The sequence below is a fragment of the Palaemon carinicauda genome, chromosome 3, assembly GCF_036898095.1.
Source record: "Palaemon carinicauda isolate YSFRI2023 chromosome 3, ASM3689809v2, whole genome shotgun sequence".
NCBI lineage: Eukaryota > Metazoa > Arthropoda > Malacostraca > Decapoda > Palaemonidae > Palaemon > Palaemon carinicauda.
The window spans coordinates 132,151,520-132,171,177 of record NC_090727.1 but is presented as its reverse complement, the minus strand read 5'-3'; the positions used below and the strand labels follow the sequence as shown (position 1 = coordinate 132,171,177).

Below are 19,658 nucleotides of genomic sequence, written 5' to 3'. Positions count from 1 at the left end.
TTATGGAACAATAGCTACAACATTTCCCCAAGCTGCTTTTACCTTGCTTTCACTCTCCCCCTTGGCTTGCTGTAGATCCCAAGTAGCTCCATTTGAAATTCCTTACCCGGTTTAAATTTAATCCTTGTTTTTGTATAATCCTATCCCTTCCCTGCTTACTAGACATTATGAATTCAGTTTTACCCACAATTACCTTCATACCACCCAGTTTAAGATATTCCTGCAACCTGACTACCCTTCTCTGGAATATCTTTCCAGTTCTTGCTGTTGCCACCAGATCGTCTGCATATAACTTAGATTTTCATAACCAATGCTATCAGGAACGGGCTGTTATTATTATTACTAGCTAAGCTACATTCCCTGTTGGAAAAGCAGGATGTTACTAGCCCTAGGGCTCCAACTGAAAAATAGCCCCATGAGGAAAGGATATAAATAAGTAGAAGTAATGAATGAAAAACTATCTGAAGATCAGTAACACTGATCTTTGGGGTAAACAGATGATAATTTCAAACATTTCTGTCTTGCCAGTGGCTGTTATTACAACTAATGTGCTGTTCTTGTTCTTTAATACTTCTTTAAAAACAATCATACCAAACTGTTCTGGTCCTTTCCTCTCTTTAAACACCAACACGAGTAATATATCCCTTGATATCCTATCAAAATCATTCTATAGGTCTAAAGAGGCACATTAGAAGCTTATAGCCTCTTTTCCTGTAAAAGGAAAGTGCAGTGGTAACATGTTTCGCTTAGTATTCACATGGCTGATCGATCCCAGCCTGGGACTGCGTGTTTAAAGTGTTTACTCAGGAGGCCACTGCTGTGTCTGGGAATGCATCTCTTCTGATGATGCTGGAACTGAAACCAGACACCGTTATCTTCAAGCACTGTCACTTCATAAAAACAGCACCAATTGTACATATCCCGCCAATGCAACCATATTGCTGTTCGCCATGTTTCATAATTGCTCTGAAATATTGCTTCAGGTATATTTGTAAACCTTCAACAAATAGTTATCATAAGCAAAAATTGTCATCATATTTATAGTTGTATAGATGAAACGTTTTGGGCGTTGATAAATTTTCTCATCAATATCATGTAGAATGTCGTCTTTATGCCACCTGGACTAAATTTGTCACAGCTAACATGTTAAATCTAACTCTTTCTTACCCTTGATAGTAATAATTACCATTTAAGTGAAGGCTAATTAATGCCTTTTTTTTCTACATCTAGAAGCATTAAATTGCATTGTAAATTTAATCTCGTATCCCCAGATCTTCCACTGTAAACCACTGTTTAGGATATTTTCTTAACACTGATTATCCAGCCGATACTGGTAGCCAGTTAATATACAGTCGTATGCCACACTATATATGTACAACAGCAGTAACAGAAATAAAATTCTGCCAAAGTTCAGTTTCAACATGACAGTATAGTAATGAATTGTATTACTGTGCTATAAAGCATTTGTTTCTTTCATATACAGTACTAATGAACACCTATACGTACAGTAATATTGAATTGAGAAAGACACTACTTAGTGGTGTAAGGAGTATAATACCAATTCCCTAATATCGCAAGAGGGTCTGCCCCTCTCTTTTATTCTTCTCCTGTACTTCTCTTTCTCCCTATTTCCTTAATCTTTCCCATCCCGAGTACCTGCCTTTGAGCTATAAACTGGATTGTATCCAGGGGTACTCTACCTTTCCCCATATTCCCCACTTCCCTATTACTTCCCTATTCTTATTGTTATTATTCCTCTAACGACGAAGGTGTAAGGAAGTTCTGTTGTCAGTTTCTTTCGAGAACTTTGGGCAAATATTCCTACTGGATATCAAAATTGCTTGGGTATATTTTTTTTCCTTTAATTTATGCAGCATTAATTTGTAAGTGGGCAGATGGCAGTAATTAAGGGAGACAATGTGTTACAATTCCACATATTTGTCACGAACATAATAGCAAATACACACATTGACTGCCTTCAGTGTAAAAGGATTGACATCATGAATATTCGGATGTCTTGCAAAGTTTTTATTTATCAGAAAATGTTCAGACTAATCTTTGCCATGATTAGTTACAAAATCCATTCAAGTCGCACTTTCTCCGCTAGATAACCTATTCTACATTTCATAAAGTGATGTGCTTACTGTATGGTGACCTTTTTAGCAACTGCATCTAAATGGCACAAAAGAGCTATGTTCATAAAAAACAAGTTTAAAATTCTGGATGTCCATTTTTCTTCATCAGGCAAAAGGAATTAATGTTTAGCTATAAATCTTGTATTAAGATTATCACTGTTTTTCCATCACACTTCTCAACCAACAAACTGTAGTACTGTATAGCGTAGATGAGTCACTGAGCATTACTTCCTGATTTCTGTATCTCTCCTATACCTTCGAATTTTAAGCATGGCATCATCACTATTATTATTGATCATTACAAAGCAGCAAATGAGAAAGAAATTGCATGCTATAATATATTCAAAATGGACTTCTGCAAAGCATTTAATTCTCAATAGAATGAAAACTGGAGCCAAGCTGTATTGTAGTGTCCCAGTTTACGAGTTTGTTCTGGGAGCGAGCTCGCAACTTAAACTGCTTGTATCATAAAACAGATTTTCCCATAAGTAATGTGGTAAAATCTTAAAACTATAACCCCTAACATCAGAAATGAATACATATTAATTCACACGATTAGAAATATTGACAAATTACATCACACTTTACCTTTTGAGTTGTAGCTAGGGTGTGGGAGATGAGAGGAGGAATAGGAGGGGGTTACTGCTTGGAAGGATATCTTCCTCCACGAGAACTTGTTAAATATTTGGAGTTTTCTCTTGAATGACATCCACTGAATCCCTTAATTTAATTAAATTGCTCTGAGCAAGGTGGGGGCTGCTAATGTGAATCAAAATGGGGTAAAAGTCACATGAACAGTATGAAATTTGCGAATAGATACATTGTGACTGATTTCTGCAAATCGTGTGTTAAAAGTACTTCTCAAAGATGACCATATGGCTAAATTTATTTTTACTAGCAGACCAATTTGTTAATCATAACTCGATCCAAATTTGTATGCCCGTATCCCGATTTGCTAGTATTCAGTTACTAACACGAGATACTAGTATACATTAGCTAGGTGGCTAGACGAGAGAAGACCAGAGTAAATGGAAGTAAAGTATGACAGAAACCTGTGAAGATGGAAGCCAAAAATTACTCCAGTTATATAACTAAGATACGATAATAATTGTTTACTACTACTGTACTATCTAATATAAGAATATATCCAAATATCTTAAAATCTAAGTTTCCAAAACACAGAAGTTACTACTACAGCCTCACAGAAAGATTATGTTTCCTGAGGAGGCTATATTAAAGCCCAGTTAGATTAAGCTTACACCTTCTCACTACATTGCAATTATGTAAACATAAATATAGCCCTTCAATATTTACATCATACTAATGGAAAAATAAAAACCAAGTAAAATGCTTCAACAGTCTTTACTTTCCTGACAAAATAGTGACAATGGAAACAAAAACTATATTTACAGGTGCAACAATCAACCATTTTTTGAAGTTTCATCTTCTAGTATTGACAATCAGGCACTAACGTTTCCAGTACATATTCTGATAAATCTCACATTAAAAACAAATTAAATGACAAAATTCCATACACAAAATACAGACTAAATATAAAGTTGAACACTCATACAGCTCTTCATTCACTATGATTGAAAGTAGTTATAACTAGGTATTGCGTATAATGCCGTGTACATGAAAATAATGCTAGAAAATAGCATCGATTAACTGTGAACTTTACAAAAATATGATCTTATAGAAATAAAATATGGATATGAAACACCAGTTTCAAATAATTTTCAGGAACTTAGAACTTCCGATGAAATAAAAACCACTGATAAAGCCCTTCAATTTCTGCACTGTTTAAAGACTTTAAATGTTGCACCATCCTTTACACTGTACAATAACACACAACTACAGTACTCATATATTACTATTATTCAACAAATATATATTTCCATCTCATACATTCATTATCCACTACAATATATTACTCTTTAATGTCTAAGTAAAATCCTAATCAAAATGAAATTTCAAAATTTGCAAAAAAAAATTAATTTCAACTTTTTACAAAGAAAAATAATTTAGTTATTATTACACAAAATTAAATTACCTTCACTTGACATAAATAGAATATGCCAACATGTTGAGCAGACCCACATTTCCTTAATTTTTTATAATGAGTATTTTGCTGTAAGCATATTGTTGATAAATCACTTCCAAACACCCCTTTTCTTTTTGCAGTATATGAGTAATTTTACTTAACAAGAAAATGTTGCAGTGTCTCACCTTATCAATAAACTTAGGAACTCATTATTTACAGAAATAATATTTTGTTCGCACAAAGGGTGTATAAGAATTGCAAAAGCTTAGCCAGTGCTTCCTTCAAAGCAATGTATGAACTAAAGCAATTTGATCATGTTTTAAAGCAACATGTTAATTTATAAAATGAAAGACCGATTTCATAACGTAGTTTCCCAATTTCCCTAATCACTGGGCTTGATCAAGACTGGAAAATTAAATCACGGGTAAAAGTATTTTACCGCTACAACCTACTAACCATTTCTTTCCAATGTCACGACCAATAAAGCTTACGTTTTACTTGACATTGGTTACGGCATCATGAATAGCCTCGGCGACATAATCAATATTACCCGTAGTCAGTCCACACATGTTGATTCTTCCACTTGAGAGTAAGAATATGTAATATTTATCAGCCAGGTGCTTTGCCTGAGCCGCTGGAAGAGAAAAAGATACATATACATTAATAGCCTATATACAATGGAGAACAAACTTAAATGTGCACTGTATGTGAGAATAAAATTCTTTCTCACAGCAACACATTATCAAATAAGCTTGATTCAAATACTCTTTGATAAAATTGCAAGAAATTGCTTTGAAATTCTCCTAAAGAAAGGAAATATTTACTGAAAAAGGATCCTAACTGATCCTTTTCCACCAAGTGTATTATCATGACTTTTGTGACGTGGTGACCCCGGAGTGACCACGTCACATTGGTGACCCCAGAGTGACAAGGGGGGTGGAAGGCAGGAGGAGTAAGTCGACTTCCGGGGTCACCACGTTATATTTGGTGACCCCGGAGTAACTCGAACACCCAGCCTTCTGATGTTATCAGAGGGCTGGGTGTTCTAGTCACTCCGGGGTCACCAATGTGACGGGCCGAGAGATTCAGTTGCTTTCATCCTGTCTTTGAGTCACAACCTTCTCTCGGCCAGTCACACTTTTCACACCAACAACATTCAATTTACAACAAACATCTTTCAAGGACAAAAATCTGGAATTTATGAAGTAACTGTCCAGCAATAATCCATATATCCAATCTTTTGAGGTTCTGAGATGTTTTTATTTTATTGCTCAACATATCTTTATTTTCGAAGGTAAAGAACTGGTTACAGTTCAACTTTAAAGTAAAATACCTTTAATTTAATGTACAGTAATAAAAAATAACAAATCTGATAATAAACATTCTACTAATCTAACTCCATGGGAATCCTATTGTCCAGGAATGGGAGTGTCATCAACATCTCAAAGTGTTGCTTAATATAGTATCCTTAAATGCACAATGCTGAATGAAAAAAAAAAACTTGTACCATATGTGAAGTACAGTACTTTATATACCGTACTACATTAAAACCTTAAACGGGTTATTCATAGAAATATTTAGTATTTCAAAATATCCAACATCAAACAGTTAGCATCTTTTCATGTGAACTGTACAATAAAACAGTAATCAGAATAGTAAAGGATTAATCATAACAGCAGATACCCTCATGTGAAGAATGGAAATGGATTTGATGAGGTACATGAAGACCAAAGGATTTGGAATAGGAAATGGAGTGTTTATGTACTTGAAATGACATAAAGTTTCATATTAGCCTATATGAGATCGTGGTTTTTCAAAGTAGATCATCGTTTAATAACTTACGATTGGGATGTAAATTAAGCCAGGTGACAGTGTAAAGCCAAGGATAAAAGCAGCTTCGGGGAAATGGAGACAAATACCAGGGGTAGTGTGTGACAAAAGAATGCCAAATAAACTGAAAATCATGCTCTCCCATAGCAAAATCTGGCCAGTGATTATGTATTGGAGAAAATATGTAAATTTAAGGAGAAAAAGAAGCTGGAGCTAACAGAAATGATGTTGATGTAGATTTTGGCATCTCACTGTGTGAAAAAACGAAAAATTAACCCTTTTACCCCCGGGCTCTTTGGAAATTTCCAACCCTTAACCCCCAGGGGGTTATTTTTTTCCCAGCACATTTGGCAGTGTAGTTTTTTTAAATTGCTCTAACAGCCTTAATTTTTGTCATAGAGAGGTCAGGTTGGTCTCATTCTCTTGGAAAATGCCTGAATTTTTTCCAAAAATTATCAAAAATATGAAAAAAAACGAAAAAATTTTTAAAGCATCTTTTTGCAAGGACGTACCGGTACGTCCATGGGGGTAAAGGGATGGGTTTTGTGAAACGTACCAGTACGTCCTTTGGGGGTAAAAGGGTTAAGAAATTACGAACAGTGCCCTCGGTGACAAATATTACTGATATGAAAAGAGTGTCTAGATAGAGGTAGTATGGGCATGTGGTAAGGGTGAGTGAGGGCAAGGGAATGAAGAACTGTGTTGAATCTATTAGAGGTGCAAGTCAAGAAGGCTAAGATGACGCCATACTGCAAATGAGGAGTCTGATAAAGAACAATGGTTTTGATAGGAATGATTGGAGAAAATTCACAAAGGCAAGTGACTCCTTATCTTAGAATCAGTGAGGACAAAGAAAATATAATGAAACATTTAACAGATACAAAAAAAAAAAAAAAAAAAAAAAAAAACCAGTTACAATCAACGAACTTTTCCATCTCATGGGTACTGTAAACTGACGACTATAAACCCTGTTGAATAGTATTTATACCTTGGCAAGATAAATGGTTTTCATGCAAAAATGAAGACTAGCATACCTGTGAGACCAGTGAATGAAAACATTCCAATCTGTTTTGTGATGTGGTCCCAGTTCCCAGGGGTACCGAGCTTCTCGAGACGTTCCCTCAGCCCATTGCGCATCTCAATAATTCTTCCACTCATTGTTTTGATGCAACCTCTCCTGCGAATTCAAATTTGGATGATCAAGTCAAAATTATGAATGAGACAGCTACAGCAAATACAATATGAAAAGAGGGAGAAGAGGAAACTAGCACTGGCAAAGACTTTATTATTAATGAATAAATGGAAAATATTAAACAATTTATTGTTTGTACAAGTGATTATTCATAGAACTGGATTACCATGCAATTAACCTTTAATAGCCTTAAAAAACATTAGGTCCCTCTCAAATGAGTGAATCAACATCAGAAATAAATTAGCCATGTTTTGACCTTGGTAAGAGGAGGAAAAAGAGAAGACAGAAAGTAAGACAACCAGGGAGACGAAAGAAGGTAAAAAAGATCACATTCTGCTCAAATAAGTTCTCATTTAACACATCTTTCTGAAAACACTATGAAAGTTATGTACTGTGAATCAATGGTTTGCTGGTGTTTTATAATGAACCAGGTACTGCCTAATATGATAAGAAATTTATCAATACAAGTGAGTCGAACTATAATTATCATCATAGTGTTACTGTTAATATTGCAATTGAGAAAACTCATTAACCATCAATTCAAGACTTGGATACCATCAATGTAAATCCATGAAAAATTAATTCATACCCAGAACTTTAAATATTGAGAACCACTCTAAATGTCATAAGATGCCAACGGAATGTACTCCATAAAACTAAACCCTACGCAATAATTCCAGAACTTTAAATATTGAGAACCACTCTAAATGTCATAAGATGCCAACGGAATGTACTCCATAAAACTAAACCCTACGCAATAATTCCAGAACTTTAAATATTGAGAACCACTCTAAATGTCATAAGATGCCAACGGAATGTACTCCATAAAACTAAACCCTACGCAATAATTCCAGAACTTTAAATATTGAGAACCACTCTAAATGTCATAAGATGCCAACGGAATGTACTCCATAAAACTAAACCCTACGCAATAATTCCAGAACTTCAAATATTGAGAACCACTCTAAATGTCATAAGATGCCAACGGAATGTACTCCATAAAACTAAACCCTACGCAATAATTCCAGAACTTCAAATATTGAGAACCACTCTAAATGTCATAAGATGCCAACGGAATGTACTCCATAAAACTAAACCCTACGCAATAATTCCAGAACTTCAAATATTGAGAACCACTCTAAATGTCATAAGATGCCAACGGAATGAACTCCATAAAACTAAACCCTACGCAATAATTCCAGAACTTCAAATATTGAGAACCACTCTAAATGTCATAAGATGCCAACGGAATGAACTCCATAAAACTAAACCCTACGCTATAATTCCAGAACTTCAAATATTGAGAACCACTCTAAATGTCATAAGATGCCAACAGAATGAACTCCATAAAACTAAACCCTACGCAATAATTCCAGAACTTCAAATATTGAGAACCACTCTAAATGTCATAAGATGCCAACAGAATGAACTCCATAAAACTAAACCCTACGCAATAATTCCAGAACTTCAAATATCGAGAACCACTCTAAATGTCATAAGATGCCAACGTAATGTACTTCATAAAACTAAACCCTATGCAATAATTCCAGAACTTGAGAACCACTCTAAATGTCATAAGATGCCAATGGAATGTACTTCATAAAACTAAACCCTAGGCAATAACTATATATCATGTTAAACCTAAACGAATGAAAATGAACTGGCCATGAACAAGCTTTTAATGTTAGGTTAATATTACACAGTTAAAAGATCAGGCAGGGAAGAATATAAGTAATTATTCCATCTGCAAACAAAATATGGAATCATCACACTATAGTCCATTTCTTTTAGCGAGTCATACTTGCACCGACTCGCAACGGTGCCCTTTTAGCTCGGAAAAGTTTCCTGGTCGCTGATAGGTTAGAATTATCTTGTCCAACCAATCAGCGATCAGGAAACTTTTCCGAGCTAAAAGGGCACCGCTGCAAGTCGGTGCAAATATGACTCGCTAAAAGAAATGGACTATAGTTTACTCCCTAACATTAAATAATCAACCGACATGTCTCATTTAATTTGATCATAGTGGTCAAAAGATTTTTTGGTAGTTTGAGATTATCCTAAAATACAAACAGTCTGGAAGTGTTTGACTCGTGTTTCAACTACTAAATTCACCACATTACCCGATGAATATTACTTTTCATACTATAAAATGTCCATTACTCAATCCATCAATTATAAATAACATTGTCCGTACACAACAATACACACATCTTGTTATTGACTATTTTCAGCCATGGAAAATCACAAGGCAATGTCTACAAAAATATAATCTTCGTGGAAAATTATGAAGACAGAACTACATACAACAGCAAAACGGTGCAGTACTAGCTTTTTGGAACTGCATCATAATGATACTGAAGAGAAGCACAAACAATTAATTATTACAAACATGTCAAAGTGAAGATATTACCGAACTTGATAAAAAATAAAAAATTTGTTTCAAATCTTAATTACTCTAGGGAACATATTGCATATCAAGGAAAGATGAACAAGAATACTTTGAAACTATTGATTTGAAAACCAATCAATCCTATTTAGTATCATGGTAAAACTTCAAAAAACTAAATGTAAAAATATATTACCAGCAAAACCACAAATCAAAAACGATCTTGTTCATCATGATCGCCTAGAAATAACTTTCTTAACAACAGACAATACACAGAATTTCCTAACAAATTCAGAAGACATCATATGAAATTACTAATCCTAAATAAAACTTACTTGAGTAGGAAAAAAACCCCTCTCTAATGCTTTCACAAACTTAAAAGAGGTATACACAAAGTCAACTTATTAAGCATTAGCCAATGAGAAGACAAAGTATCTATAGTTGAGATTATTGCCATTTGCTGCTAGATTGCTAAGCCAATTGAAAAGAAAGAAAACATGGCATGTTCAGTTTTGGGGGTAAACGAAGACAAAAGCCAAGCTTTGTGAGAGAAGCAATACAGTATGTACATCAAAGGAGGTTCATAAAAATTACTGATAAGTTTTGCACTTACCACTCATCAAAAAGTGCTTCATTGTTCAATACAGAAGATACAATTCGGGCACCGTGACTTGGAGGATTGGAGTAAGAGCCTCGGACGAGTAACGTCAGCTGAGACCTCGTGGGGACAATCATACTAGTGTCGTTAATAATCATCATTAGGTTGCCAATCCTCTCATCTGAAAAAAATTGAATGGCATCTTGTTACAAAACTGAGCAATCTAAAGATGAAAAAGGCAAAGTAAAATTAAAATTTGCTCTGTCTGGCCTGAATTTTTTCTTTACCTACATAAGATAAAATTTCAAGTAAAAGTTAAATTATGTCGAATTTTCTTTTAAAACTGGTGAATATGTCACTGGGTGGAGAGACATACTATACGTCAGTTTCACTAAGCCTACCTAATCTCTACAGTCAAAGGATCCTATAAATCTCTACCGGTAGTATCTCAGTGGGTGGGTTGTGCCCTGGCCAACCTACTACCTATAAAACCACCTAACTGGTAATGGTATTTATAGTACTGTATAATTAAATTATATATTAGTGACTAAATTTTAAGCGTCACGATATGCAAAATACTTTGTCTCAAAAGTTATTGCTCTTAAAAAGAAGCTTCCAAAATACTAGGTTCAGACTTAAAACACATACAATACATCATCTGTTCCATAAATTTCAGATCAACATACCTAACCAACGAAAGCATATTATAAAGTAAAGCATTATATAATAATAAAAGAAGATTACAGGCAAACAAAAGTGTCCTTTAACTTACTGTAGAGACCAAAGTTTTTGGAAAAGGATTGTGTGGCCATCATCTCAAATCCTCGGTCAGCAAAGTGGCGCACAGCCCAGGCATCTTTGTCGAGATCTCCAGATGCAAAACCTTGGTATGCAGAGTCAAATAGAGGGAAGAGATTCTTCTCTTCAATAACATCAGCAATCTGCTTCCACTGGTCCTACAGGGAGTTGAGAGATCGACTGATCTTATAAGATAGCCAAATGCAAGACATAGAAATTTACATGCAAAACAAAAATTTAATTCTAGCATTCCTTAATTAAGAGCTATCTTCATAACATGAGCTTTTACCATGCATAGAAATCCTTAATTATCACTTAAAGGAGTGGACAGCATATTCAAAGACTAAATGCACAACCCAGAGAAAAAAAAATGCATGATGATATTCATAAATATAACCTAAATTTTAAGGCAGTGGCACTTTACTCTCGTAACTGTAGCAAATCATTAAAACATAACAGTGCCTTGAATATTTATATAAAAACCAACAGTCTAAGAAATTATGAATTTAAAAGCGTAATAGCAAAGCATGAATAAAATTGGAAACGGTAAAATTTGTACTGGCTTATCAAAGGTAAAGTTAGAATTTATAATTGAATTATAAAGGCAGTTATAATTAAAAATTGAATTCTAATATAAAAATTTTCCACTAATTTTTACAGAGGCATATGATATACCTATACTGTACATGTGAATGCAAAAATATATAGCATTGACTGATATGCGTGATATACTGTACCTATACATGTGAATGCAAAAATACATGATATACCTATACACGTGAATGCAAAAATATATAGCATTCACTGATATGTATGATATACCTATACACGTGAATGCAAAAATACATAGCATTCACTTATATGTATGATATACCTATACATGTGAATGCAAACATACATAGCATTCACTTATATGTATGATATACCTTTACATGTGAATGCAATATATGGCATAAAGTATTGAAATTTTCATGTTACACATACAGTACATACTGTAAACCTTTACTTTACCAAGCCCCTAAGAACATACTGTAAACCTTTAACAAGCCCCTAGTCCAGCAGTCTCATTATGTCCCACCATCAAAATTAAGGAGTTATGGACAGAGATTATCACAAACCATGAACCTCACTAAATCCTTCCCAGGATTTTAAAGCCAAATGAGTAAATGAAGTAAAGTGTACTTCTTTTCACTTTTAAGTAATCCCTGGCACTTCATATAGAAATAAATAGGGTTTTCCTATGTCAATTTGACAAGAACTCAAGTGCAAGAACTAAAATAAACAGAATTCAAAGGCAAGTCATGGAAGAATTTGAGAAGATTTAGCACCTAGCAGTAGTTCCTACCTTTTAATTAGGAAGACATTTAAAAGTAGGGAATTAATCTTAAAAAAAAAAAAAAAATGATCGTTCCACTGTTGTGTAGAAAATACATTATATTTTATCAATATTGATGAGGGATGGTTATGCTACTGCATCTGCTGTACACAGTTGAATGTTATGTCAAAATCATGAGTTTACAAGGCCCATATCTAACAGAATACAAGAGAAAGATCAGAACAATAGTTTAAAGCATCAAGTCTGAAAAGGTACACAATATTCAGCTTGTAATTGGTCATGATAATTACTAATTAACAACAATACGGTCAAATTGGATACAAAATTAATTAATAGTTTAAAGTTTACTCATTAGTAGCAGAGCCAAGTGATATGACACTGACTAGAGATCAACCATACAAATGATCATGCCCAAGCCGTTTCCACTCTAGCTGGGAGCAGGGAGGGACAAGCAATGGAGATCAACCATACATACATATGATCGCGGCCAAGCCGTCTCCACTCTAGCTGGGAGCAGGGAGGGACAAGCAATGGAGATCAACCATACATACATATGATCGCGGCCAAGCCGTCTCCACTCTAGCTGGGAGCAGGGAGGGACAAGCAATGGAGATCAACCATACATACATATGATCGCGCCCAAGCCGTCTCCACTCTAGCTGGGAGCAGGGAGGGACAAGCAATGGAGATCAACCATACATACATATGATCGCGCCCAAGCCGTCTCCACTCTAGCTGGGAGCAGGGAGGGACAAGCAATGGAGATCAACCATACATACATATGATCGCGCCCAAGCCGTCTCCACTCTAGCTGGGAGCAGGGAGGGACAAGCAATGGAGATCAACCATACATACATATGATCGCGCCCAAGCCGTCTCCACTCTAGCTGGGAGCAGGGAGGGACAAGCAATAGAGATCAACCATACATACATATGATCGCGCCCAAGCCGTCTCCACTCTAGCTGGGAGCAGGGAGGGACAAGCAATAGAGATCAACCATACATACATATGATCGCGCCCAAGCCGTCTCCACTCTAGCTGGGAGCAGGGAGGGACAAGCAATAGAGATCAACCATACATACATATGATCGCGCCCAAGCCGTCTCCACTCTAGCTGGGAGCAGGGAGGGACAAGCAATAGAGATCAACCATACATACATATGATCGCGCCCAAGCCGTCTCCACTCTAGCTGGGAGCAGGGAGGGACAAGCAATAGAGATCAACCATACATACATATGATCGCGCCCAAGCCGTCTCCACTCTAGCTAGGAGCAGGGAGGGACAAGCGATAGTTACTGATAACCTAACAGATAGAACTATGGGCTCCCCCCAAATCCTCCATCCCTAGCTAAGGATGCACACACATCTGTACTGAAATCTATCAGGGTTCAAACTCCCAACCAAGGAACTCAAGTCTGGGACATTTTCAGTAGGTTGCCACAACCCTACGTTAACAGTTTAAGCAAACTGAGTACATTTGATATGCGTCAAGTTTAGATGTAGCAATCTCAACTGGTTAATTACATAAATGCTTGCACATAAATTTGGGCAAACTGACTCTGAAAGCCCCATTTTATAATGTTCCCTAATGATGACATGTAGCCTGAGAGATATACTGTACACCTTCCTTTATATGCTGATCAGTCCCTAAATCCTCCTTCATTTGTTTTCAAGTAAAGCAGTCACATTTTCTTGAGGTTAGACTTGGAATGAAATTATCATCAAAGTAGCTAATTCAGACAATTTTGTGCCACTCCTAAACTGACAAGGTAGACTTGAAAGATGCATTCTCATGGAATGACATTTCAAACAGGACCAAGATAAAGTACGCCAGGCAGGGAAGATGATACCTATGGTGATTGATGAAAAGTAACAAAGGGGTAAAGCTAAGAACTTCCATTACTAATTAACACCACAGCCCCACTCCTGCCTCTACCTGAAAAAAAATGGACATTAGATGCTTCCTGACTGGAAACAGCAATAACACCTAATCACAGAAAAACAATATTGAAGTGTTTGAATAACAGTTTCTTGAAACCCGAGTTGGGGGACATCCATGTTCCATGTTAAGTTGATCCCTTAGTAATATTGCTTCTGAAAGCCTGGGAATCCACTGAATGTAACAAACATCTTTCAATTTCCATCAAGGAAAGCAGCCCTTAGGATACTAAATGCAGTATGACTCGTTGGGCTATGGTCAATACGGCCACAGATACAGGCATTTTACAAGGATGACTAGAAGAGGATTTTAAAATGTTCAAATTGAGTTTGAAGGATATCGTTCAAAAAGTAGATGCATGCAAAGTGGGAAAAGTGACCCATCCAAAGCCACTCCACTCCCTAGTTAATTACCATCAATTGCAGTTTCCAATGTCATCGAACCGTTAAAAAAGTACGTACTTGTAAAGTAATAGTTTGTATTTTATCAACATGTACTTGAGTATTTTACAGATTTTCAATCATGCTTTCATGCCAATAGTTTAAAATCCACACACACGCAGAAGATAAAAGACCAAAAAATACTAAAAAAGCATCCATATAACCATATTTATTTATTAAAAATGTAAATGAAATAATTTCAAAATCCTTCTCTTTAGGTATCCAACCTGAAATAAAATAAATTCACTATACCTCAGTTGGATCTACTCCTGTTGGGTTGTGTGCACAAGCATGTAGGATAATAACTGAATTTTCTGGGGCATTCTTGAGATCCTCCATCATGCCATCAAAGTCAAGACCACGAGTCTCTGCATTCCAGTATCGGTATTGCACACAATTTGTGAATCCAGCCTGGTTGAAAATCATTCTATGGTTACCTGTAATGAATGGAGTTCAACCTTAAGCTTGTCATTCATAATTTACCCAAATTAGTTACATTACGATGATATTTCAAAGCCCTCGCAAATCACAATTTCATAACTAAAGCGTATATTTACTTTATGACTTTCATTTAATTAAACTACAGTACTTAGCAAGCAGAAATAACAGATTTATTTCTCAAATTACTAAAGGTCATGTATCAATAAAACATACTGTACTGACTAAAAGTCTATAGAGCAATATATAACTCATAGAAAACCAAGATACAATAAAAGATTTATGAATAATCACCCCAAGTTGGAGAAGATATGTAGAAGGTGTCATAATTAAGGATTCTGTGCAAGAACTCGGCAGCAATTCTTAAACCGCCAGTTCCTGACAACACTTGAATAGAAGTAACCTGGTACAGGAGAAAAAAAATCAACAAATTATTAAAATACATCTTCATGCACACAAAACCAAATACCCATATTTCCACTACAGAAGATATGGCAAACCTAATCCCCTGTATAGAGCATATGGTTGATAAACACCTTTCTTTCAGCAGTAGACAGTATTGCTCAATAATGGATAGTGCTATCAGTAAAGCTAAAAATTGGTACGATACTACACAGTATACTTCCATAACCTGACAATATAATACTGCCAGGAACGAATGAATGTTATTCAGCAATGCTTGTGAAACACCAAGCAGATGCTACATAAAAATAAGCAGTCATTAATTATAGTAGTATGTAATGTCTTTGTATTTAGAGACCTCCCTTCCCTATTTCAAGTATCCTAAGACCTCACTGCTTATCTAGAGCACTTATCATGACGCTGCTGTGATAAGTGATTAAGTGTTGATAATCTCTGTACAATAAAGCGAAGAACATTTCCTATCCCTTTGCAACTATTTCATATATCCTTTCTTATCACAAATTCCTAATAAAAAACATTACTATTTTTCGGTAAAACTTGTACAATCTATTTTGTCAAAAGCAGACAAATAATTTTATGAATAAAGCTGATAAAAAAAAATGGTTACTCTAAGCCAAGCTTAAAATGGTTCCTTCTGACAGCTAACTAACAGAATACAATACTGTAATAACAAATGCCTAAGGAAAACATTTCACCTTTCCGTCTTTTATTGTTTGATGATCAGCACCCAGCAACATCTTAGCGGCTGCAGTTGAGAAAGACTCCAAGCCAAGAATAGGCAGGTATTCGTGGTTAAGAGACATGTCGGCAGCCAGTTCTGCCTCAACTTTCCTTACTACTGGTAAGACCCAAGGCTTGGCATCATCAGTACGATAAGCTGTGGAAATATGGATTAAAAATATAAGAAAAACAACGTACAACACTGTACTACACCTTAATATGTAGAAATATGAAATGTACTAGATTTCTGTTTTCGTGAACAAATGATGTACGCCAGTACATGAGCAAAATACTTTATAACCTTTCAGCTTTGCATCCTGAAAGCTATACTGGTCCCCAACAGGAAGAGGAATAATTAGCTTGAAAATAATCTTTTTAACAGCATTATAATAGTATACACAATGATTGGTAATTCTACACAATAGCTCCAGCAGGTTATCAAATTTAAGTACTTTCACTAAAAAGAGGGAAGTCTGAGGTTTTGTTTGATATATAAATCTAAGCGGTGCTAGAAGTGGTTTTTAAATGATAATTAAATTTGACCCACCAGAAAAAAATCAAGTCCCTCGACTTCATAACTTGATCAAATTCCTCTTCAGACTGATCTCTCGTTTGTACGTCAAAAACATAGATTATGTCATTATTACATCATCGAATGTAATCTACGTAGCCATAGTCTTTAACCAATGATGATTATCCACATTTTACTTGGGACTAGCATTTTAACAAAACTAGAATCACGTGACTTGAACACCCAATTTTCACAAAACATTTTCAGTCTTCTTGAGCCATGGAGGAGTGTGAACCTTCAACTTATAGTGCGGTTTCTCATTTACCATCTACTTTGACATCAATTTCTGTAGATTTTCTCCCAAGTTCTTGTCTCAATTGTTATCTATTTTATAAAGATTTTCTTTTGCATTATTGTGGTGACATCTAAAGAATAATAAATTACTGCCAAGATCACGGTGCTGTTGAAAGTGACACTATTTGCCCCACCTGTAGTTCTAAGTGTCGACTGGATATTAACAAAAAAGCATTTCGGTATGACAGAAAGCATGCTGTATTGAAAAACAAGAAGTGAAAAAAAAATGTGTAGTTTCAACGTATCCATTTTTAAGGGAACTTAATTTGAAAAGTCTCATTTACATATAGAATCTCATTTTTTACTTGTATATAATTATATTGGTGTTAAATTTAGTTATAAATTTGTTGAACATGAACAAGGAATTTCTCACAAAACTATAAATTAGTGCTGATTCATTTGCGAGGTTAATGTGCATTGGGTACTGAGTCGGAAAGGTGCAGCTCACCTTAATCCTCTAACCTAAGTAAGTACACAAATGGTTTAAGGCTGTCTTATATTTAAAATGGCTGTGTATGGGGGGGGGGGGGGTTGCAAAGGGGGGCAAAGCCCCTGCTAGGTAAGGATACGGCCACTAGGTTAGGTTAGGTAGTTTGTTTAGGTTAGCTGGTGGCCGTGTTTATTGCTAATTCTACATGTGCCATTACTGTATTCGTATGTACCTTAATAACAATTCCGACAGGTCTCCGATATTATACGGTACTAAAATTTAAAAGGAATTACAGGGATATGTACTTTATTACCCTAAGGTACACCATCTAACCTGACCAACATAGCTGCGTCCTTACTTATTGAAGGGGTCACCATGGCTCACTGATTTCAGGGTTCCATTACAATGGGGAGATAAAGTATATACTGTATATACTTTTTACAAAACAGATTATTTCCGGGAACAGTAAAATTAAAATGTGAATATTAAGTAGTTTTTACCCAAGGTTACACTGCCCTGTAATACAGTACAATAATACCATATCTTTAACCCTTTTACCCCCAAAGCACGAACTGGTACATTTCACAAACCTCATCCCTTTACCCCCATGGACGTACCAGTACGTCCTCGCAAAAAACTGCTAATTACATTTTTTTTTTTTTGCATATTTTTTATAATCTTATGAGAAACTTCAGGCATTTTCCAAGAGAATGAGACCAACCTGACCTCTCTATGATGAAAATTAAGGCTGTTAGAGCAATTTGAAAAAATATACTGCAAAATGTGCTTGAAAAAAAAAAATAACCCCTGGGGATTAAGGGTTAATAGACTTTATGTTACGGTAGTTAGGTTAGTAAGGTTAGTTAGGTTGAATTAGGCAGGAAAGGTAAGGTAAGTAAGGCCCTTATACTTTAATTTAAACTGTGATCCAAAATACAAATGATCTCCGAGACACTTTCGTTGGTTTTATTATGACCTGGGTTGTGAAATTCCAACCCCTCCCTACAATTGTCTTTGCCATGTCTTGGTGTTCAGTAGCTATAATTAGAAGTGTCACTACCAGTAAAGATACACAAACTAAATTTTCTGGGGGTGTAACCCACTCGTTCATAGATTTTCTACAACTGCAAAACCAATTTCCATTTGAATATCCACGTAATAGAAATTGGCAATTCTGACAATATCTAATTAGGAAAAGATACAATTGCTTTTAATTGCAGAGAAAACACTTTCACTGTATCATACTATTGTGTTACGCGTTTAAATTTCTTTCACATTATTTATTTTTAGGTTGTTACAGTTCTTAAAATTTTTTTCCTTGTTTCCTTTCCTCACTGGGCTATTTTCCCTGTTGGGGCCCTTGGGCTTATAGCATTCTGCTTTTACAACTAGGGTTGTGGCTTAGCAGGTAATAATAAACTCGTAAATAAAATCAAACGTACTAAATCAATTTTGAACCTGGCGCTCTATGACATTCCGCCAACTCTGCTTTTTTTTAAAAATATCGAGCTCTTGCAAGTTTAAATAATTGACAATTTATAAATAAATACCAAAACTGACAACTTACCTCCTACACTGAGGTTCACTTTCTTTTCATGTGTGCAGTCATTGAAAGCTTTCATGACAGCAAATACCTCGATGGGAGGAGCGATTTTAATCTTCGTAAATCTGCTGGGAGCCATTTTCTCGGATGTATTGATAAGACGGTCTACTTGAATTAAAATTGCAGTAAAAATAAATCAAGAGAGAGTGATACACCTAGTAAGAGAGAACAAGTATGACTGCTGGAGCAAAGAAGAGTGAGTGCTTGTGGGACGAGGGCCGATCGGCGACTGAGTTGCAGCCGGTCAAGTATAAACAAGAGAATAGGATATAAACAAAAGACAAATGACGATCGGGAAAGGGAGTTACCCCATTTCGTTAAGCGATCTTCCCTTGACACTTTCTTCATTGTGTCCATAATTGCATAATAATATCACTTGCTTCATCAAATTTAACAATGCTAATCTTATTAACTGAAAATATGTAAAAACCTAGCAACTTTTGTGAAGATTAATACAAGTACTAAGTACCGTGAAGAAA

The 19,658-nt window shown here is 35.6% G+C and overlaps 1 protein-coding gene across 1 annotated transcript; it reads right to left on the bottom strand.

Moving 5' to 3' along the window:
• Positions 1 to 3,481: 3,481 nt before the first annotated feature.
• Got1 (Glutamate oxaloacetate transaminase 1) lies at positions 3,482 to 19,412 on the bottom strand. The gene is made up of 8 exons (XM_068370663.1): positions 19,144 to 19,412; positions 16,257 to 16,438; positions 15,433 to 15,541; positions 14,953 to 15,137; positions 10,958 to 11,141; positions 10,201 to 10,366; positions 7,044 to 7,186; positions 3,482 to 4,813 (listed from the first exon to the last, which is right to left on the bottom strand). Exons 1-8 carry the CDS (start codon positions 19,256 to 19,258, stop codon positions 4,674 to 4,676), a joined length of 1,224 nt encoding a protein of 407 aa, XP_068226764.1. The 5' UTR covers positions 19,259 to 19,412; the 3' UTR covers positions 3,482 to 4,673.
• Between the last annotated feature and the right edge of the window lie 246 nt (positions 19,413 to 19,658).

Coding starts and splice junctions, on each gene's coding strand:
- Got1 (XM_068370663.1), bottom strand. CDS start 19,258: ATGGCTCCCAGCAGATTTACGAAGATTAAAATCGCTCCTCCCATCGAG. Junction 15,542..16,256: donor AAACAATAAAAGACGGAAAG/GTGAAATGTTTT, acceptor CTCCTGTACCAG/GTTACTTCTATTCAAGTGTT. Junction 10,367..10,957: donor CAAAAACTTTGGTCTCTACA/GTAAGTTAAAGG, acceptor AATTTTTTTCAG/ATGAGAGGATTGGCAACCTA.